The sequence below is a fragment of the Diaporthe amygdali genome (genome assembly GCF_026229845.1).
Source record: "Diaporthe amygdali strain CAA958 chromosome Unknown NODE_56_length_267093_cov_64_804720, whole genome shotgun sequence".
Taxonomy (NCBI): domain Eukaryota; kingdom Fungi; phylum Ascomycota; class Sordariomycetes; order Diaporthales; family Diaporthaceae; genus Diaporthe; species Diaporthe amygdali.
Genome location: NW_026517076.1, coordinates 227,010 through 249,621, shown reverse-complemented (window position 1 = coordinate 249,621; position 22,612 = coordinate 227,010). Strand labels below are relative to the sequence as shown.

General features: G+C 54.3%; 3 protein-coding genes across 3 annotated transcripts; all 3 read right to left on the bottom strand.

Annotated features, from left to right (window-relative positions):
* Positions 1-5,977: 5,977 nt before the first annotated feature.
* On the bottom strand, positions 5,978-7,424 carry J7T55_011178 (uncharacterized protein; the record flags this gene model as incomplete). The annotated part of the gene is made up of 3 exons (XM_053135587.1): positions 5,978-6,124; positions 6,377-7,323; positions 7,379-7,424. The coding sequence occupies 3 exons, from the start codon at positions 7,422-7,424 to the stop codon at positions 5,978-5,980; spliced, it is 1,140 nt and encodes a 379-aa protein (XP_052986817.1).
* A 1,087-nt stretch (positions 7,425-8,511) lies between these two features.
* On the bottom strand, positions 8,512-8,875 carry J7T55_011177 (uncharacterized protein; the record flags this gene model as incomplete). The annotated part of the gene is made up of 2 exons (XM_053135586.1): positions 8,512-8,695; positions 8,760-8,875. 2 exons carry the CDS (start codon positions 8,873-8,875, stop codon positions 8,512-8,514), a joined length of 300 nt encoding a protein of 99 aa, XP_052986816.1.
* A 6,340-nt stretch (positions 8,876-15,215) lies between these two features.
* Positions 15,216-22,582, bottom strand: J7T55_011176 (pre-mrna processing splicing factor 8; the record flags this gene model as incomplete). The annotated part of the gene is made up of 3 exons (XM_053135585.1): positions 15,216-17,429; positions 17,500-17,658; positions 17,849-22,582. The coding sequence occupies 3 exons, from the start codon at positions 22,580-22,582 to the stop codon at positions 15,216-15,218; spliced, it is 7,107 nt and encodes a 2,368-aa protein (XP_052986815.1).
* Positions 22,583-22,612: the final 30 nt, after the last annotated feature.

Below are 22,612 nucleotides of genomic sequence, written 5' to 3'. Positions count from 1 at the left end.
AGGTCGAGACGGGAGACAAGGCATTGGCAACGGCTTCAGGGATGAAGCTACTTGACTTGGACAGTTCATCGCAGCATTTGCTATCCGGCCGAATCTCACCCGGCCAACTCTTCGACTTTGTAACGACGATGCCATAATACTGATGAAACTCAACTCTGCTCGGAAAGGATCCGGAAGGCGTACCGATATTACGGCTGGAAAGCAAAGACTGACAGGGCCAGCTTTGCAGCTCTGTGCGCATAGCCGCGAGCCTTGTCCCAGAGAGGCGACTAGCATATCGGTACCAACAGTTTGGTGAAGAAGCGGTCCGCTTCCAATTTCAACATTTGCTCCGATTGATCCTTCTTGAAAGACTTGAGCATCTCACGCAGATGCTGGCACACCGCTCTCCCGTCCCGCGTCTGATGGGCTGCAATTCATAAATGCTTACATCGGACCCCCACAAGCCGTCAATGCACATCATCGAGGCCCATGGAGGAGATGAGGTCGGCGTGGATTGTTCGTATTACAGAGGCTGCTGGGGTTTCGGCACTGTGTCCAGTTTCCCAGGTCCTCGGCGTGCCTTAGGGAGCGACGTATAGCCCCTATAAGTCGCCGTCTTATACACGTATAAAGCAACTGTTATTGCAGCGCGCAAGCTGCAACCAGCTGCAACTATTCGTCCCGGCCTCCACAATTGGAAAGTCTGATCCACTGGCGCGGTCGGAACAGGAATCAAGGCCCCACAATGGCTTCCCACACATCATCTTGGTCGCCTTGGTGGTGGTTGGCGCATATCGCGCACCAAGCCGGTCGCAGCCCAAGCCTAAGGCGTGCCTTCACAATGTACTGTTGATTGGACACCTTCTACCACTCGCACGTCTTGGGAACTACGGCATGTTTCAGGCGCGTCTTCAAGAAACTGCGTGATAAATGGTCAGCATTGGTCCTCTCATGCAATATCGGTGGGATGGCAAATCGCGCCTTCGTCACCTCTCGCTGAAACTGGGTTTTGAGCCAATCGAAAGACAACGACACCGCCGCGCTTAAAACGATGATGGAAATTGCAGTTAACAAGCGGCGCGAGCTCTAGCAATTTCTTAGACCGTCTGAACTGTTGAAAGGCTCCAGCTTGCATGATTTACCGGTATGGACCTTGTCCGCGCTGAAGGTTGTTGTCGGGGCTTGGGGTAAAAGTACAAAGCCGAGACAGCAATCCTTTGTACCCAGGGCAGAATCCGCTGAGTCGAATCAGGGTCCGTCTGATGATCCGAAGAACTCAAGAGCCTAGCAACTCATCTCCGTCTCCAGCGGCAATCTACCCATGTCGAGTTGTTCAGACCGACAAGTTTCGCTTCGAGACTGCGTAGCGTTGCATTCCTGCATACTTGCATCCCTCTGTCAGGATCCCGAGCGCGACCTCAGCAGAAGTACCTCAAAGCTGGCCAGGTACAAGACCGGTACAAGAGCCAAGCACAGAGTACTTGGATAGCCTGGCTAGCATGTGTCTGGAGCTGGGCTCCAACAAAAAGCTGGGTCGCTGGAGCCAGGCAGATGGGCACAAATCCCCGATTGGCCGGCCAGTGAGCACCAGGCACACGTAGGGATGTTGCGACCCGTTTTCGCTTGAGCAGGCTTGACAGACGGTCACTTTGTGGGCCGCTTGACCCCAGGCCTGAGCCGGCCGCGTCGGAGATTTCCCACCTTCGATATTTCGGAGGATTGCAGTCGATAAGAATGGGACAAATGACCAAAAGCTTCCGACCTTGGCGGGGCGACAGGCTCAATCTTGATGCTGGCCAGCCAGCGTATCACAAGTTCCGGCCAAGACAAGCAAAAACTGACTCCACGGCGGAAGGTCTGGCACAAGCATCCGCCGGTTAGCTGGCAGATGATCCCGGAAGGCTCCTGCGGATCGCGGCAATGGCCGTGGGGAATTAACTTCAGCCAGTTGGTACTAACCAATCTGTCTACACGAAATCGGGAACCATAACAGAATCTTGCAAATATGGAGCTGTGAATTGGACAAATTTCTCCTGATCAAGTCACGATGTTGGCGACCAAGAAAAATAGGATGGGAGCAAAGAGACAAATTGAGCAAGATCCCTCGATCACGGCGCATCACGCTGAGGAAGGGAGAGGTGCCTTGCAATGGCCAAGATGCAGTCTAATACACACATGGAGCACACCGAGATTTGGAAGCTGATCAAGTAGGTAAGGCGCAGATAAGCTTCAATGTCCCCGTCAGTGCAACATCCCGCACCGACTATGACCGACCGGGGTTTAGTACCAACGGCGGATCGACTGGGTGAAGAAGGTCCATCCGCTGGCAGCTGGAACCGACCACTTGCTTCTTCTTCCTCACCTTGCAGTCGGATGAGACCCCGTCACCATCAACTTTGAAATCACGACGCATATGCCCTATCAACCGGGTTGAGAGCTGACTCGCGTTCTCAGCCTGTCGGCCTGTTCGATGACCGATCTCACACATCTCCCGAGGCAATCTTGGCTCTGCAGCTCCTCCTGCAGCTCCCCCCGCAGCTGCGAGCTCGTGGCCTATTGTGCAGTGCGCCGCGTCTAGATGGCTGCAGGAGCTCCTGCTGATACTCGACTTAAGCAAGCCTTATCACACGTACTCAGGTGACCAGAGGAGAGCCACTGGTGAGGACCTGTCTGCAGTTGTATCGCAGGCGCAGACCGGCGTGGCTTCAGGAGCGCAGCGAGCGATGTATCCAAGCTGCCACTGTCATTCCCGTGGGCGGGTTCCCAGTCGAACCCTCGTGTAGCAGGGCAACGACAAGGAGATCCTGACTGCATCGAAACCCCGCGACTTGTTGTCGAACCACGCACGGCAGTTGCAGACGCAACCAAGCAACCATCAACAGAGTCCCACCCACCACAGGGGGGCTCGGCAGGTCTGGACCGCTCATGTAGCTGTGCATGCGTGTTTCATGTTGAGGGCTGTCGAGCTGTAGCACAGCTCTGTCAGCTGTGGTGCGGCAACGCAACACCACGTGGGCAAGCTTCGAGAGTCATGTCTTGACAACACATGGCTCTGGAGCTCATTGGAGGGGCCGTACCACACCTGGACTCGGGACTTGGGGCAGCGAAAGGAAGCTAGCACGTCTTGACGCCGCGAGCTGCAGCATTTGGAAACTGCCATCAGGCCTCACATCTTGTCTTTTCATGCGGCGCGTACGCCCGCCGCGCCAGTGGTTGAGTTACTTAGTGACTTCTCCAACGTCCTGCAGGACAAGAAACCCGGCGGCGCCGGAGACCGGGCACAAATAAAAATCCCCGGCGTGGGCATCGACAAGCAAAACCGCACCCGGCTCTACTTTTGCTGTCTCTGTCTATCCCTGCCGCTAATCATACCTACCCGATTGCTGGTGCCGTCAGGTTGACATGCCAGAAGCAGCCGGCCTGTCCTACTGTGTGAGCAATACCACATAGGGTGTTCCTCGACACCGTCGCGACCGAAGCGGAGACTTTCTACATCACATTCCATGTATGATTGCCTGTGCCTACGGTAGCCTTCGATGTACCAACCCTTCGCTGATACACCGCGCATCGAGGCGTCAAGGGTTCGCTGCCCCATTGCATCGATGGATGGGCGAAGGTAGCGCGCAGCTGCATATGCACGATGTCTCTCACGCACGCACCGCACGCACGCACACTCATACCATGTACAGTGGTATGCGCACATCACCACGGGAATGGCGAGGGTCCCGCGCTTGCGCACAAAGGGTTGTAGCTGCTCATGAGACGCAACAGATCAGATGAGCGGTGGCAGCAGACGTGCGCCCTTCGTCCCAAGCTTCGGCATGTTTTCTGTGCTGTCGCGGTGAGCAGCGGTCGATCGGCAATCTCTCCCGTGAAGATACGCTTTGAACCGTGGGTCGCAGCGGATCTGGTATCTGCAATTGACTTCGACATGGCGAACTCCGTGCTCTTTTCTTATTTCACATCCTCTAAGCATCTCTTTGGTAACAGATCTTGTCCCTCTGTGTGTGCGTTCCTCAAGGCAGAGGAGGAAAAGAAATCACCCCCCGCCCTCCCCATAGAAAGCGCGCCGCCTGAGAATATGGTAGCATTGCTCGGATGTACTGTTGCCACCTCGGAACCAGTTCGCCCTGGTACCGAAAAAGTATCCGTCCTCACCTGATGACTGCGCAATACCCCCTCCCCCCCATCTGTGCGTCAAAATCTTCTTTCCTCCTTTCCGAGTAACGTTGTCGCATCCATGCCACGGTAGATAGATAAAGTAGGCCAGAAAGGCGGCCGGACCAGCTTCTCGGCAACTATCAGGATTGTTAAGCTACATTGCATTTCAAAGCGACAAAAACCGGACGGTGGCGGTGGTGGCAAGGCCCGACGGTTCGGTTCGGCACTCTCTGACCATTCCTGTGGAAGAGGATTTTTGGGAGGGAGGGGGGGGGGACACGGGTAGGCGGACGAGGGTGTGTGTGGGCGGGGTGGCGGGAGTGAGTGGCAGAAAGTCAGAAAGAGAGAGAGAGCCTTGGTTTGACCAAGTTTGGTACCTGGTATGTGTCACCTCATTTTGACGGCATGGCATGGTGGCATGGCCCTTGGGTGTTCGATGGGACGGACGGCTGGGAAGAGGGAACCCGGCCGAAAGAGGACGGGGAAGAGGGCCGACGATCAGTCCACGCGCCTCCCGCCCACCCCTGCGGAAATGGTTTGTAGAATTGCTGCGAAAAGCAAGGCTTTCCACGCTGCTTCTTTCTTTTTTTTGTGATTTCACACGAGGTGATCGGCAGCACTCCGCACCTGATTAGTCGCTTGCCACATGCAGCTGCAGCCCTGCCTGTTGGTTACATATTTGGTGGGTGCTAGGCGGACTACGATGTACCAGAATCTTCCATAAACGGCAAATTGATCTGCTCGTATTTTCAGAATCTGTGTGGACGAAAGAACAAGGTGAGTATTGCGCTTCGGTTGATATGTCTACAATCTATGCAGAAACAGACGGGCTGGAAACAGTGGCAACTTCATGGCTGCGGGATTAGACCAGTTTTTTTAGGATTATGTACTCATCGATTGAGTGTAAATATGTATCTGGTAGAAGCAGAGGGAGCTTTGACAAAGAAGACACACGGTGATGATGATATGTCCAAGTATATGCCTTGCGAAGATGCCAATCTCCAGGCCAACAATGGTGCTGCTCTTGCAATCCCTGTCCCGACCTTTATGATTTTCCTGACGCCTTACAAGATGTGCAAAAATGGTATTTTAACCGAAAAGGACTCCCCCCTGCTCAGGTCGTCAAACCTTATCCCTGCTCGGCCGCATGATTCCCCCCATTCCAAACATTACTGACGACCAGGGGAGGATGAGGTCCAACCCGGCGCCAGGCCCGGATCAGCGTGTCGTCGATGCGTCGCTGTTGCTGAAGAATCGTAGTGGGGCCCGAGAGAGCTTCCGAGTGTATCGTTAAATGGGCCGTGACGCGTATACCAGAACGACCCTCCCTCCATGTATACGTATCTGCCGTAAAAGGCCCAAAGGGACCGTGCAAGCTGCCAGTCTATCGTGGTGGTGAAGTGGGAAAGTCATAACAAAGAAAACCCCCACAATCGAAGGGTGTAGGGCAAGAATCCACAAGGATCGGGTATCTCTTAACATTATATTCCATCTGGGCTTACTCCTCCTAGTTGATTTGAAGACATGGGAAAAGCGTTGGCGATGTAAAAGAAGCCCTTCGCCGTCGCTGGAACCACAGGACAAGGTACAATTCGGAAGAACGACAGTGGTACGGTACTCGTCTCGACAGTCAAGAGCCCTTCTGTGGGGTGTGATTGAAAGACACCTGTAACGTGTAACGCGCGCCGACAAGGCACCGGTATGATAAGAGATAACGCTCTTGTCACGCTGATTGTCGCAAGACGCGTGGGAATCCAGCCAACAGTCGGCTGACGACAGATGCGTTGTGATGGTTGCTTGGTCTCTGTCGCTTTTTTAAGCAGCCGGTCTCCTGCTACTGCTGGAGATGCTGCGTGTAGACCGTATTCGAGGGCTGGGAGGGCTGATGCGTGTAGACAGGGTTCGAAGACTCAGCGTGTGGCTGAGAATAGACGCTTGTGTCCCCTTCAGGAGCAGAGACTCCTGGAGAGGACGCTGATTGCTATAAGTTCTCGTCAATGAGCTGGGCAGCCCTTTCCCGACAAGCAGCGGGCGTAAAGCCTGTGCCAACTTTGTTCGCAACAATGCGCCATTTTTCGTTTTCATAGTCCTGAAGAGCGGTGCGTAGCTTTAAGTCCTGTATGTAAGTAAATCAGCATTGTTGACCCTGAAGATTTACTGCAGTCTCCCTGAAAAGGAAGTAAATTGGCGGAGATGTTGTCCAGACGCGAGCTGAAGGAAATCGGACACTCACCGTCTCGTCTGTCCACTGTGTTGTCTTTGCCTTGAGTTTTGTACAGTATCGAACCTGAAGGGTGCCACTGGAGCGCCCAGGAAAGAAGTCCGCAATTTGCTTCCACGTGAGGCTCTTGTTCTCCTTCAAATCTATGAGCAGCTGATCATCCTCCGGTGTAAACTTAAGTTTAGGTCCCCTGGGCCTCGGCGCTGGTTCCGGCATTCCCTCTTGTCCCACAACACTCGGTGCTCCTCCCCCGAGATTTTCGTCCCGCCGCATCAGCTTCGATGGTGGCCCTGTGTCCGGGAGACGGTGGTGATGATGAGTCGGGTGGGATGACCCGCCGGCAGCTTGGGCATACGCGGCGCCAAGCGGGGTTTGCTGCATCGAATCCATGTCCCCTTGTTCAAGGTCCGGCATGCCATGTACCGAAAGATCAAGGTCGTCTGGCCTGGACCGCTTGACGCCAGGGCTTGGACCCGGCGCCATAGAGGGATAGAGAGGAGCGACTACTGAGTGCGGAGACGGACCGGGCCCACCAAAATGTGAAGGTCCAGGATAGGACTGCCGATGCGCTCCCGGGTGTCCGCCCAGCTGCCCCGGGTCCATGAGGACCGGGAGCGGCCGGTGTGCGGACTGGTGGTGATGCTGCTGCTGCTGCATGGTTGTGTAGTGAGGCTCTGTGGGACTGTCATGGAGAATCGAGGGCCCCGTGTGATGGATGGAGGGTCGGTGATGTTGCGAGCTGTACCCATGAGGCTGTTGGCCCTGATCGCCCGGATGCGAGTCCTGTGGTGAGTAGTCGACATTGTAGTCCCCTCCTATTCGGTAGTTGCCCGCCAGCGTGTCTCCGCCGCATGGGGTCCGCCAGAGCGAACCGCCCTGGCCGGGAGCCGGAATCTGAATGGAAAGAATTTGACTGACTGGAGCCCCGTAGGGCTGCCTCGGGTACTTGGGGGGAGAGTCTGCTGCTTAGTAGGCGCAGATGACGCCTCGCCGTCGATGATGCTCTTCGCGGACTGTAGAGTAGTTGCGCCGTTGCTGGTAATACAGCAACCGAGTTCATGTGTCGACGACAGAGTGGCGGAGGAGGAGTGGCGGTTTGTTACCGAAAGGTGTGGTTGAGTACAAATCGGTAATTGACGTGGTTGGCTATTATTGCTTCCTTGGAGTTTGGCGTCAGATACTTCGGCGGTGGTGGCAGAGACTCGATTCCCTCAACAACTCATAGCCACCAAGCCAACATCCTTCGACGAGGCTGTCTGATTATTTCCCAGTGGCGATGTGGTACTTATACTTCACGGAAAAATGTGTCGGGCTAGGAAGAGACGATATTGACACGATGGTGAGGACTGTTATGTCGTCTGATGTTTGGTGTCGTGTGGAAGGGTAAAAGTCTAGCAAGGTGTGGATGCCGAGGGGAGGTACCTTCTTTAAGGCTCTCTGCTGGCCAACAGTAAAGCAGACATGCGGTCCGCCAGCCATGTGCGAAACAGGTACTGTTCCTGAGATGGTGCGGAGACTTGATTTACCTCTGCTGAGCAGGGACGGTAGCATAATTTGGGGATCTTATGCCATGGCCTACCCACTGGGTATAGAAACGAGACCCCGGCTTCGAGGCGTGATGCAACGGGAATACAATGGTACTCCGTCGACAGGCTCCAGACTGATGGACAGGGGGCCCCTTCCCTCGAAGTTCTCCAGCACACTAGGCCAAAACAAGGGGAGAGTGGTATTGTGGTGAGATGGTGTGGGAAGTTGCCAATGCTCTCTCTCCAAGTGGGAGAGAGAGCCGCGAACAAAGGACGCCAGCAGGACGGCCAGTGCACGCGAGCGCGAGGATCAAGCTCCAGACAACGATGGGGCCTGCTTGGAGAGGCTGTGAATGTGGAAAATGGCCCCCGAACCCGCGAGGGAGGCGAGAGCCGACAGGGGACTTCGCTGCTCTTTGCTGTGCGTGGGAGGGGATGAACAACGGGGCGTGAAGGTACTCCAGGGTACGGCAGAGAGCCCAAGGTACTTTGCTGGCACCCTGTTCCAAGGCGAAGCGGGGTCCCTGATGATGGAGAAACAGGGCAGCGGCGATTGTGGAAGCCAGAGCTTCCGTTGTTCTGCCCCGGAGGATGGGGTATAATGTGACTGGGGGACCTATATCAGACATCAGAGAAAGCGCGGTTCTCAAACGCCATAGGGCGAGGTGCACTGCAGGGTCGTTGCAACCGAAGAATTAGTGACCCAGATTGCCGAAGCGCAATTGTCAGGGAACTGGCCGAGTCGAGGGTGACACGGGTCACATAGGCGCGCGTAGTCGTAGCTCTGAGCGGCCTCATGTCGTTTCTGTGGGGATTTGTAAATAGTCAACCACATGCGTACAAGCAACAGGAACTTCGAGCTTGCCTACTGAGAAGGCAGGCCCAAAAGTTGCGCCGCACTGCTCAGGCCCGCAGTCTCAGAAGCCGGTGCCGTAATCATGTGCCGGAAGACACCGACAGGTCCAGAAGTGGGAAGAGACGACATCTCGAGGCCCTGGAGTGCTGGGTATGGAGCAAGCTTGACAGAACCGCGATCAAGGATGGGTCGGCCCTACCTTGCCGGTGGTCTGGATGGAATGAAGCCGCTGAGCAGAGAGGATGCGCCGATTGACGACCAGGTAGTAAGGAGTAGGTCCCGCAACATCTGAGCGTTGTTTACTGTGTGCCCAATATGGGATGACACGGCGCTCGGTCGCACCTATCCGTTCATCCCCCCCTTTCGGTGCTTTTTTTTTTTTTTTTTTTTTTTTTTGCCAATGATACTTGATGGGGATTCAAATGTCATTTCCATCCACTGCAAAGCGCCGTGCGTTCCTGCGTGCCTCGAACACTTGTTTTCATGACGCGGAAGTGTTCGTCCTCACACGGGCAGCAGCGATGGCAGTCACAATCGCAGTGGTGGTAAAAGCAGCAACCTTGAGGTTCCTAGCACAGCACAATGCTCCGGCAAACAGAGTTCTGGCCGAGCAGCCCGGGGGGGTCTCATTTGAGTACTGCAGGGGGCATCGTCACCCCTGCTTGTCGGCATCTCCAAGATTGCGCGATTCAATGCTGTCAGATCCGCAGTGGACGGTTTGATCCTCCATGGACCCATTTTGTGAACAGCCGATGGCAGCGTCTTGCGGGAGGAGAGATAGCCCCTTCGCGCGCTTGCAAGCTTGGGATTGGCATTGGCCATCATGGCGACTGGGCGACTGGGCGAGTGCGGCGCGGGCTGAGGCAAGGAGCGGTTTGGGGTCGTAGGCAGGGATCTGCATGAAGGAAACGCGTTTCACGGGACCTGGCAATTAAAAGCTGGATTATGCGGGACTGCAAATAGTGGTGTGCTGGTTCTTCTGGAAGGCGAGGCAGCTTCTAGCGTCATCCAGGGGAGCAGCAGCTGGGGCTGTGGGCAGGGTGCAGTTCCACCTGATACCGGCCTGCTGGATTATCATCGTCAGTTTTGCCGACATGTGCATGAGGACATGGTGGTGGACGAACCATGGGATGCCCTCAAAGGGGAAGTTGGCCCGGTATTGGCATCCGTTGCACCCTCGCCAGGAGAGAGGGAGAGGGCGAGGGAGAAAGAGGGTCCGGCCGAGGCGTCTGACTGTGGTCCCAAGGGGGCATTCTGCTGCTGTTGAAGGGGAAAGATGATGGCAAAAGGAGGCGTTGCCAGGGACTGGGACTGGGACTGGGACTGGGCCCGGTGGGATATGTTTCAGAAGAAGGAAGAATGGGACAGAATAGTCAACGGGAGGAAGGTTTTGGGACTTGGCCAACACGGCAGTCGTCCGAGGAAACGGGCAGCCAGCCAGAGCCAGACGGCGTGACTTTGTTTGCCCACCTAGACTATCTAGTACAGAAGAGACGTTACGTATGGATGTGTTGGGAAGTCGGGAAGCTGTTCCGTTTCGCGAGGCAGCAACCCCCGAAAAGGGCAATATCAGTCACGAATGCAGCTGCAGCAGCACCTGCACCTGCACCTTTACCTTTGTGTCTTGCAAGGTTGGAGGCCATGTCATGTATCTAGACTACCAAGGTAACCCGCCAGCGTGGGGCCAATGTGTAGACGGGCAGGGTACCTATCTAGGTAGGCAGGTACCCACGCAAGAGTAGGAGTGAGTAAGTGCAAGTGCAAGTGCAAGCGCAAGCGCAAGTGCAGAACAGAACAGGGCAGGGCAAGTACACGATCACGATGTGCATGACGCAACCTGCTGTGTACATACATACATACAAACTTAGAACTTACCGTATCTGCACCTTTACCCTACCGTATTCCTCGACCAAATAGGAAGCCGCGCGAGAACATGCACCAAAACAAGAGGACGGGCACACGGTAGAACAGAGCTACCGACCACCGAGCACCAAGCACCAAGCATGAACCACAGAGCTGTCATCTGTTTACTCATCACTGACTAGCAACTGATTGACCCGGCTGTGCAGAAGACCAATTACTCCGGAGACACGGCAATATGCAATGCTACCTCAGCCTGAACCGCCTGGTGGGATAACTTACATGGATCACAAAATCTGGGTGACAGGTCCAACTCGACGACAGTGGCATCATGGGCCGTAGTGGGCAAGGGATCATCGCAAGATCCAACTCTATCTGGCACCAGCTCCCGTGTGCTATTGGAAGCCCCATGAGCATGGACATCAGGCGTCTGCCGTATTTCGCCTGGACACGAGGGCTGCGCTGGACATTGCCGATACTCTGGGCGAGCTATCGTCTGCATCTGCATCCATCTGCATCTGCATCGTCATCGTCACTTAACCCCCACTCTCAACCTCAGCCAGCTGTGGCGGCATCCCCGCGGTCTAGCAGGTCAACGCAATGTAGGTCTGCCCGTTGATGGGGTCCCGCCAGTCGATAGTCGATGATCCCACACTATGGGTCGGTCCCCTGTTCGCAACCAAAGAGGGGCCCGGAAGAGCTGATCACCGACCACCAAAAATAGTTCGAGCAAGGGGAATGATGCATCATCCTTTCAACGTTAAACAGATGCGTCACGCACTGCTACTGCCACCCCGACAGCAGAAATCGCAAGGGCAGAGCAAGCCAAGCCAGGGGAGGTCAACTTTCTTCAGCCCTACCGCCGAACCGCCCCCCCCGACCACAACGGGATTCATGCAGACCCCCTGCGATCTGCCCGCCTAGATTCAACAGCTTGCTTTGGCGATAGCATCAGCTGCCAAAAGGCAAAGAGAAAAGGGAAAGCAGGACGGAGGATCCCCACCAAAACCTTTTCTCACGGACTGATCCCCGTCGTCTCAGTCACTTGCTCGCCCACCGCAGTGCTTGCCGACTTGTGTCGACATTCTGACACATGCACCAGCGCATCAAACACAATCCAAATACTCTGCAGATCATCCGAGATGGTCCAACCCTGTTCAGAGAGCAAGCGCCGCTGTGGACGGGGTGAACGGGGTGAACCCACCAAGCCGTCACCTGGTCAATTCCCCGGAGCCCCCGTCCCAGCACCCAACAGCTCAGCACCCAGGAGCTCATCACCCAGGCGCAAGACAGGCCAGCCCGAGGAATTGGGCAATTGGTCCGGCATTTAGGCCGCGCCGGACTCTCTCCAACATCACCAGCATCGCTGGACTGACTTACCACCCTTGAACAATGGACGCTCAGAGAAGCGGATAAATTTTCTGAAAGCTATTCAACGTGGCGGCTGGCCGGGTTCATCGCCCCTAAGAAGGCAGGTTGGCTCTGAGGGTAATCAATCTTCCACATGCCTCGAGAACGGTGCGCTGGCAAGTAAGCTTAAATCTTCAAACCATATCGATTGCCTCTTATTGTCCCAATTCAACAATGGACCCCAGGAGAAGAGATGACCCCCCCTTTTTTGGTCTCTTTCGCGTCTAGGGGCAATGCACCATTCACACAACTTCGGAAGCAGCGAGGAGTCTGTACTGCCGAAACTCCGGCCGCGCCTCTACCAACCAAGGGCGCCCGCTGTGTCTCCTGATCGTCAGCAACACACCTTCGCCGCCCAGATCACTCGGCTCTTTGGAGCTAATCGAAAATTATCTGCCCATATTTGCCTTGCCATGGAGGCTTGACAAGACAAGGTTTGCCTTCGAAACCAAATACAAGCCCTTTTGACACGCACGTGGTGCAGAAACCTTGAGGAGGACCGGCGCCTAGAGGTTGAATTGTAGAAATACCGTGCACTGCGTCGCGGAATTGGCCCCTTGCATAAGTGCCTTACCCAGAATACTGCGTACTCGCATCCTCAGGATCTCGCCGACTTCCTTCTAGAAGGCAGATCAGAATCAAAATTGCACAATTAGAGTGTCCTGGGCGGTACTCAGCCCGATCCGCGTGCGCCCAAATGGCATGCATCCGTGCGGATCGCTACCGAATTGCAGCTGCCAGCTAATGAGGCAAGGATATTCAGGCACCGAGGCAGGGGGTCAGGGCGAAATAAACTTTCGAATCTGACCGAAACGACCGAAATGCACAGATGCCTCCCATGCCCGGTAGACTTTGTGTCTGTCTGGACGTCAAGCGGGTACCGGCAAGGGGAACCACAGTAAGGTTGTATCGCTTGGCTGACGGCTGCGGGACGATCTCGACGGCCTCCCACAGTAACGGCGACAAAAAGATCACACGCCGCCACCACTCTCGACATCATTCACCATCACCAACATGGCAACAACCACCGCAGGGGTGGAAATTGCCCGCAGGCCTTGTAATTCGAGATGGTCTATGCAAAATAACTGCGAGATGGATATTGAGCCACCCAGCGTACCTGCGCCCGCTGGTCCGTAACCATAACGCAATCCTCCCAAGTAGGGTGCGCTGCGGCTGTGAGTTTGGGGCGTGGGGAAATTTGGCGACGATCACTTCCTCAGCCACACCGACGCATGCATGCATGCTATGTATGTATGTATGATGTACGTGTGTACGTGTGTACGTGTGTACATACACGCACTCCCGATAACGCGGCGCAAGGTGATATCCACTCAGCCGCGCAGCCTGGTGTTCAGTCCCCAGCCCTGTGGAAAGAGAGCTGCGGTCCTGGCGGGACGGTCACGGGTACGGCGGATGCCCACCTCCCACCTCCCACTGTTACGCGCGCCGATGTTCCCCTTTTTAGGTTCAGCCTCACAGAAACAGCCGTTGCGGCTAACACAGGAACCCGCTGACGCCGTTGTTGCTGCTAGAAGCCGCCACCGCCGCCGAGTGGGAGGGTCGAGACCAGAATACATGGGCACCCTCCCTCTACGCTGATCTTGGACCTCGAAGCACGGCTTGCGACTGGACAGCCAAGTTCATCCTAAAGCCAATTACAAATTTCCAGGTAATGGGAGCTAAGTCTTGACAGCTCCCACCAGGTGAGCTACCAAGAAATGCTTGACCCTGAGCGTGCAACGTTGTCCCCCGGAATAGCAGCAGAAACTCCAGGGAGCTACATCAGGTACAACAGCCATGCTAGCCGGATGAGGCATCGTCAACGTCGACCGCCATCCTTAACCCAAACGAGAACGGTCTACTGGAGACTAGGCTACTGTACTATGTGGAGAGCTAGGACTCCAACTACTGCACGGTACACACATTTGCGCATCTAGACTACGGACTGTCAGAGGAACATTAGAAAAATGCCCGACGAGGCATTGATGCATGAAGCTCTGCAATTTCAAATCAACCACGACAAATGATTACATACGCCAGACAGCTTCTTTTCTGGGGAGAGCTCTCCTACTGCTAGCCATGTGTCCCCTCCACCCCCCTCTCCGGCTCAAGTCTGCGCCCGGTGTACTTATCAATCCCCACCGGGAGGGCCAATCGTTCCCTCGACGGTAAGGCCGCCTTCCCCGGCGCCTGTTCAGCCTTGACAAGGTGACAACTCAACAGAGCCAATAGCTCTCGGAAAAAGCAAGCAGCAGAGCAGAAAGGGGACACCGACCCGGAGTGCCACAGCTTGGAAGGAAAGACCAAAAAACAAGGTAAGAAAATACGCGGGCCCATTTGGCGCATGCGCCGGTGCGACGGGAGCGAGCACGTGCCCACCGACGGGCCTGCTTGACTGCTTCTGGAAGGCTCATGCGGCCTCCGCGGTCGCTTATTCCTGTGCGATCGTCCCAAGCCCCACGCCACGCCAATGCAGGTACAAGTACAAAAAAGCTCGTTCTTTTACTACGGGGTCGGGTTGCAGGCTTGGAGGCGCTGGATCCAACGTCATGCCAGGGCACGGAAGAAACGCTGCCCTGGCAGCCGGGGCTGGCGCGCATGGCGATGGCTGGAACACGAGTAGGCGACGGTGCTCAGCGCACGCTTTTTGAATGGCAGGATCATGGCTAACGATCTAGACATAGACACGGTCAACATGAAATATTGAATGGCTTTCGCAGGCTGCTTGTTCTCCTTTTTTGAGTATATCACATCACATACATCTTGTACAGTACAATCTCGGCTCTTCATCCTCGAGACAAGGGAAACAAAACACAGCCTCGCCGATGCCCTCGGAAACGCCGCGTCACCAACTACCCCTATTACCAAAGGGTGACCGTAAAACCACACCCCGTGCCCCAGAATTCTGCCTCCAAAACAGCAAAGGAGGCGATCGGCAGCATGGGAACGCAAGGCCGGCCAGACTCAACCTCGCGCATTGTGTTCTCTCCTTCGATCCCAAATTCGCCTGTCTGGCGGAGCTTCCCTCTCCGCGTTTCTTCCCCTTGGGAGACTGGCCAGCTCAGCCATTTGCTCCCTCCTTTTCTCATCCACGGGCCCGGAGGGCCGACGGTCCAGACCCAGCCGTATGCGTGATTCAGACCATCTGCAAAATGCCCATGAAAACTTGTCCACACAAGACAAATGATAGTCAGCTCGCTTAGGCAAAGTTGTCGCTCCTGTCCACCCCGATGTCCTCCAGCTCAGCAAAGCTCTGGAAGTGGACTGGCCGGTGCGCATCGCTGTAGAACGGCAGCGGGGTATCGAGCTTGACACGGACAGGTTTCTTCTCTAGGCCGGAGAACGCCGAGCCCATGAAGCTGTAGTTCCACTGACTGGTCTCGGGAACCAGGAAGAAACCTCGGTATCGCGGGCTCAGCAGCAGCTTGCGCTTCTCGCCCATCGTCGTGGTGAAGCCCTGCGGCTGGTCGCTTTGCAGGTCCTTGTTATCCACACCCCACTTGTAGCCTTGGGGACTCAGTGCCCATGCGGACAGAGACACACTGCCCGGCGTGAAGGATACTGACACCGTAAGCGTCTTGTTCTCGTGCCATTCGCTGTGAGCGTCAAGCAGCTTAGCGTGTTCTGTGACATCTGCTGCAGACATGTAGGGCAACTCGTTGCCTGACATGGTATGGATCAAGCCGAGGGGTTCCAAGTCCTTCAACAGCTCGTGCTGAGGAAGCTGCTGAGGCAGTTGAACGTTCCGCAGGCCACCAATCTGAGGAACCAAGACGATACACTTGATTTCCTTCACCTGGTCGTACTTGGGTGGTGAAGACCCGTATAAATACCCAGCCACCTGAACACGCAGATCCGCAATCTGGATGAATCGCTTGAGGATATTGTTCGGCATGACGTACGTGATCTCCTCTGCATCATTGTCCACGGGAGAGACGTAGATGTTATTGGAGCGAGTACGCAGGTTGGAGCTTGCAATGGCTCGTGTGCGCCATTCGGTCTTGGATGCGAATGTTTGCTGCTCGAACTGAGACGTCGTCGTGACAATGATCTCCTCCCCGTGGACATTTTGCGTCTTCGTAGTGACAGCAGTAAGTTGTTGTTGCTCCTGTTGCTGCTTCTCGATTTCCGCAGCTTGCTGTCTCTGCAGTGATGGAGCAGAAATCTCCATACCAAGGATAATGTCACGAACCTCACTGCTTGTCAAGCTGGAGACATTGACATTGTTCTTCTTTCCGTAGTCGTTCAAGATCAGGTCTCTGAGTTGCGTCTCGACCTTGATCCAGTCCTCGTCGGACAGAGTTGGCCAGATGTGATGCTCCTGTGTAACGACTGTCTTGTCAGGACGCAAGACAAGCTTTGTCTTGTCCATATTGACATGCAGAGCACGCAGGATCAGGATCAGACGTGAGAAGGCGGTATAAGACGAGATGCTCTTGAGCCACTCATCGTAGAGGTTAAACAGCACCATCTGGGGTTCCGTCGCTCTGAGGATCATGTCGCCCAGCTTTTCGACCTTCATCGCAGCCTGGAACGGCAATTGCAATTCAGACGCCCGAATGGAAATGTTGGGGAAGTCGAGTAGATTCACTTCCAGAGGATCAAGAAGGCCTTTGCGAGTGACGATGAGCTGTTTCGGCTGCTCTTCTACCGGCAGCGATCGGATAAGAGCAGCAACTTCTTCAGCTGTCTTCCATTTCGCCAATTGGCCCAGACGCTTCTGTCCAGCCCAGACGCTCGTGTGGATGATCTTCAAGAACAATTGCCCGGTCCTCGGGTTGAAAATAAAGATGGCTCCGTTGATCGGCTTGGTCGTTAAGTTGCCTTCAAAGGTCTTGTGGATGGTAACACGATACACGTTGGTATCGTCAATGAACAGCTGGGTCTGGTTGCTGAACAGCTCGGAGTAGTTCTGCGAGTTCAGGAACTCCTGATTGCTCTCAGAAGCGTACAGCTGAAGACCCTTCCGAATACGCTCACGGAGAACATAAAGGGCAGGGTTCGCCTTCATGATCTTGGCCATGGCTTGTTGAATGAGCATCTTCAGACCCGGGAAGTAGTGGCCGTACGCGGAGTACAGGTTATATGCTAAATCTATCCCGATCATAAGGCCAGTTGCAGAAGGGTATAGACTCATGCTGTCCGTTGTGTAGTCGAGGTATTTGGCACGGACATATCGCTCAATGTCGTGGGAGTCGTAGTCGCCGTATCTCAGTTGGACATCAACCCAGAACTTGTTCGTCGTGTGTGGCTCAATGACATCTTTGGTGTCGAACAGCATTGAAGGCCGGGTCACGTTCCATTTGTGACTCGCAAAAAGCTGGATATCAGCGCAAGAACTGTTCATCTTGTACGACTTTCGAGGGTGGATCGTCTCTTTCTGAACCGATTCAATGGACAGTGACTCGAGCTCCTGATCGAAAACTTGGCACTGTGCATGGGTTAATAACTATAGATCGCAAATGGAGGAGAAATGAACTTACCAAGTCCATAACGACACTCTCATGAATCTTCTGCCACAGATGGGCTCGGAAGATCTGGATCAAGGAGATCTTGAGCGTCGGGATTTTACCGTGGAGGAAGATGCCGGTCAAATCGAGTTGCACTTGGAAACCAACATAGACGTTTGCCCTGTTAATGGTCTACAGTAAGAGTCAGCATAATGTACGTTCATTGCCATTGGGAGGTTATCCTTATGAAGATTATCCTCATGGAGATTATCCCCATGGAGATTATCCCACTGGAAGGTTATCTCATGACAGGTTATCTCATGACAGGTTATCCGAAAGGAAAGATGATGGCTTGTGGGCGACAGGAAGAGGTGCGACTTACAGGTGACCACCACAAGGTAAACCGACGATTCGGAATCTGGTTAAGACCGGACCGCTGGGCGTTCGTCAATTTCTTGAATTTCATACTTTCTTCGAAGCCTGAAGCCTTCTCCCAAAAGAGACCCTCCCAAGAGGGGAATCCTGTTGCCTTGAAGAGTGTGTGCTCCAAAATGGTCTCGACACCGCCCAGAGCCTGGATCACGTCTGTGCGGTACGCGTTCAGATTCCAAAGCTTTCCATCATGCCTTTGGGAGGTCCACCAGAACGGATTACTCTTCATCTGTTGATAGATTTTGAATTCTGCTCTTGCACGGAATCCCTTGTCGAAACTGAGGGTGCTTCGATCCTTCTGGAAAAGCGTGTTGATTCTGGGTAGTCCTCGATCCCAAGAGTCCTCTAGATCCTCCAAGGTCAGGCGGCGATTCTGCTGATTCGCTTCGAGTCGCTTCTGAGAATACTCAGTCCATACCCGCTGCGAGTCGATGAACTCTGACTCCCACGGAATGATGTATCGGAAGATATTTGGAATCAGAGTCTCTTCGTCATGTGTCATACCAGCGCGGTAGTGCGTCACGCCAGTGTCAGTCTGCTTCGACCACCGCTTGTCGCTCGCTGGAATCAGGATATGTGATCCTGAAATCATACCTAGACCTCCAAGTTCCTTCGGTGTATAGAAGACAGCTGGTGGAAATCGCGATGGCATCTTCGAGTTGAGACCAATCTTCACACGGGTCTGGATCTTGGTCTCGCACTTGACAATGGTGTCGAGAAGGGTAATTGTCGACACCGCTGCCTCGCGATAATAAGTGAAAAGGGCAATAAGCGCGGTGTTCCACTTGTTGGCAATCTTGGTGAACGTTGTCGATCCAGACGACATAAGAATCTGCCTGATACGGTTGTTGAACTTCTGAACATCTTCCTCAGTCACCTGCAAGAAGGCGTGCGCTGTTCTCTCTTTGCTTTCATTATCGACCAGAGACCAGACACTGTCCTTGACCGGGAATTCTTCGTTCTGATTCCGAATCTTTGGCAAGATGCGAACCTCGAATCCAGACATCGAGAAGAGCAAATTGGGATTGTCTCGGCTGTAGACACTGGCAAATGTGTCATCCCATTCAATGGTCGTGATAGAGCGCGGCAGCCGGTTCTTCAGATCCCAGAAAACTGCTCGCCCAAGGTTAACGTCGTGCCGCATGAGTCTCATACGCGAGTCTTTAGGCCAGCACTTTTTGCTCTTGTAGCCGATGACATTCTCAAAATTGGGATCAGGCTGCTCGGTCAAGAATCTCTGGATCAAATCCCTCGATTCGTCCGCTGTGAATCTCAAGAACATCCAGATCTTGTCAATGTAGCGGGTATAAAGACGAATGGGGTGCTTTGTCTCAGTCTCGCGATCACTGAACTGGAGGAAGTCGTTGGGCTTTTGAGGAGGACCAGCAATCTCGGTCGCTCGCTGAGGCCCCAAGAGTAAAAGATCGAGGACCAGGCCGTAGTATTGGAAGACAAACGCGGAGAACTGAAGACCACGAATCATGCCGTAGCTGTTGACGTGGTTCATGTCCTTGTAGGTCAGCGTGACGTTGTTCTTTGCGGTGATGTAGTCTGCCAGGTTGTGGTCCATGATCAGCCGAAGCAGAGAGTTTAGAAGAGTCAGCTCAATCTTCTCATAGATCTTTGACAGTTGCGTCTCGATCATGACGTTGCATTCGCCATCCTCGGTGACCCAGACACTTTGCAGGTTGTTGATGCCTTGAGCCCACTTATAAGTCAGAAGGGGCGGGACTTCTGAATCTGATGGCTTGATCCACGCGGGGAACAAATGCCGCTGATCGGCCTGGTACCAGAGGTATTGGTCCAAATACGCATCACTGATCTTCTCGATGGGCTCGATATCGTAGACGGGATTGATCGTGCTGTAATTGTCGTTCATGTCGATGCCGACCTCCTTGAAAGCTCTTTGAGTAAGCAAGAACCGCTTGATGCGTTCCAAAGTCGTGCCAGGGCTATCATATGCCTGCTCAATGAGGGCCAGCTCCTCACGCTGACTCTGGTTGAGACGGCCCTTGGTTGAGTATGCCTCGCGTAGTCGTTCGAGAGCCAAAATCAGGATCTTGGTGTCATGCTTATAGGAAACACTGGGGAAAGGTATGGGAGAGAACTTGCGAGATTCCAACCAGTGCACCATGGTTGTGTAAATCGCCACAGCTTCTTCAGAAGAGACGTAAGGGCCGTCCTTCATATGGTTATGCTGACGTTCTTGCTCCGCCTTGAGCCAGAGACGCGTGAGACGGCCAACGTTCTTCTTGGCTACCGTCTTGTCGACCGTAGCACCTCTCCTGATTCGCTCACGATTGTAATGCGCAACTGAAATCCACCAGTCCGCCTTTGACTTGACGTAGCGCAAGATGATATTCTCAATGGCGGCAGGTAAGCCAGGGACCTTCCACGGGATGTTGCTCTTCCAGCACCTCCATGCTTCAGAAAGATGTTGCAGCACCGTGTTCACCTTATTCTGCTTGATACCCTCAGGCATCATGTCCATGAGGTCAGCCATGACGGACGCTCGGAGCTCCAAGTCGAAGTGAGACTCAACACGCTGCTTCGTCACTGTCTTGGCGACACCCTTGGAGTGGCGACCCTCAAACTGACGCGAAAGCAGGTTGCCTAGCCAGCGCTCGAGCAGAGGAATGATGCCACGCATGAAGAAGAGCCAGACTCTCCAAGCAGGGGCCCAGAAACCACAACCAGGCCCCTTTCCGACGGGGCCGGCATTGAAGCGGTAGTAGATCAAATGCTTCAAATCTTTGCAGGTTCGGATTTGATGCATCAACTTGTACTTGTAGCGGTACATTCCCGTGAGCTGACCAACGTGATTGAAGGCGTAAAGGATACCGTCAGCGAGCTGGAACGCATCGATGTTACCCAAACGGTACTGCACTTGAGCATCGACAATAAGTTTAGTAAGACGCAGAATCTCACGCATGAGATGGAATGCATTGCCAAAACGAGACTTCTTCCGCTCCTTCGTCGTGAGGGTCTTGACAGGCTTGAGGTTGAAGTTGTAGTCCAAATGAAGATATGTGAGGTTCTTGCGGTGGATGAGAAGGTTGAGCATGTTGAAACCTTGTCGGCAGACCTGAAGACCTGCTTCAACCCAGTCGATGGTTGTCTGCTGGAAGAACTTGGTAGCCTTGAGCGTCCTAAGGAGGTTCTGCCTCTGGAGCGCCTTCGGCTTCTTTTTGTGGAGCTCATTCAGGACATAGGTCTTCAGCATCTTTTGGTATGACACTCGAACCTTTACAGGTTGCTTCTGCGGGCAATGCTCAAGATACCACTGCTTAATGAGTGGGACATCTTGCGCACGAACCATGCGACCAGAACGACGGTCGAAGGGGAACGGGGCCCACCACAGCTCGATCGCGGAGGCGGTGTCATCGTTGTAAAGTTCCTCATCAACAAGGAAAGGTTCCACGCTGGCCGGCAGGGTGAAGGCCTCATCCTCATCCTCTTCGATGTTACCTTTGCCAAACAGCTCATCCTCATGGCTGAGGCTGAGGTTCTTCGGAGCAACATCACGCGACGAGATCGGGTTGATGGTCTTGTCGAAGTAGAACGCAGGCAAGCTCGGGTCATCCGTCCTGCTGTAGACAGTCTGGGGGTAAGAATGCCAAGATAAATGCACACTTCGCGGCAGAGAGTTGTACAGGTATGGATATGAAACTCTGTCCTCGGTGCGAACGGGGTTTCTGAAGATGATTCGATCAATCGCATTGAACTCGCCAAAGTCCTCGTCGTTGGGATCAATATCCTTGTACAGGGGCTCGAACCGCGGGCCACCCGGAAGGGCAACATTGAGCGCCTTTGCCGACAACAAGCTCTTCAGGTCGAAGAGATAGAAGTAGTTCTTGTCGAAGACATCTGATATGAGTGGCCGGCTGAGACGGTACAAGTTGGCCATCTGCTGTAACGTGAGATTCCACGTTTTGTAACTGGGGCCGTTCACGTGTGGCGTATCATCGAGCGGCCTATGGTCGTAGAACCACTCCAAGATGGCTTCATCATCCTCATCGTCCAGTTCCATCTGGACTGGCTCCAGTGGATCAACGTCTTCGAGATTTTCGGACCACGACAAAGGAGGCTCCTCGTCATCAAATGGGGGAAATCTCATCCGCTTGAACAGCCGCCGGTCACTCTTCTCTTTCCGCATGATCACCCACATCGCACCCCACTGTGCAACGAAGACGGGTTCGATCACACGGGGTATCTCATTGACAAGCGTCAAGCAACCGTTCACATGGTAGAGAACCTTCACCTCTCTTGCGGACTCCCAAGGCATCGGCATGTTTTCCAACAGCTTCATGACGGCATGTGGCATGAACTTCAAAGCTCCGAGGTAACTTCGCTTGTCGGCGGTGTATTTCTTCTGTGACACATCGCCGATGTCCTTGACGATCTTTCGTAGATGCTCAGGGGGCATATCAGCCTTCTGCGTTTCCACGAACCCTCCCTTGCGCTTCTCGCCGAAACGATTCCGTTGTAGCCGGAGCCATTCCTTCTTCTTCTGCTCAAACTTCGCGGTGTGGGGGTCCGCACTTGGTCGAAAGCCTGGAGGGGGCGGCGGTGGTGGCGCACCAGGAGGAGGAGGTAGCTGTGAAGGCGGAGGGGGCATCGCCGAGTCGGGAGGGGGAGGCGGCGGGCCCCAGCCGGGAGGGGGAGGCGGAGGAAGCTGAGACATCTCGAGATGATCAAACCGCGGCGACAGGTG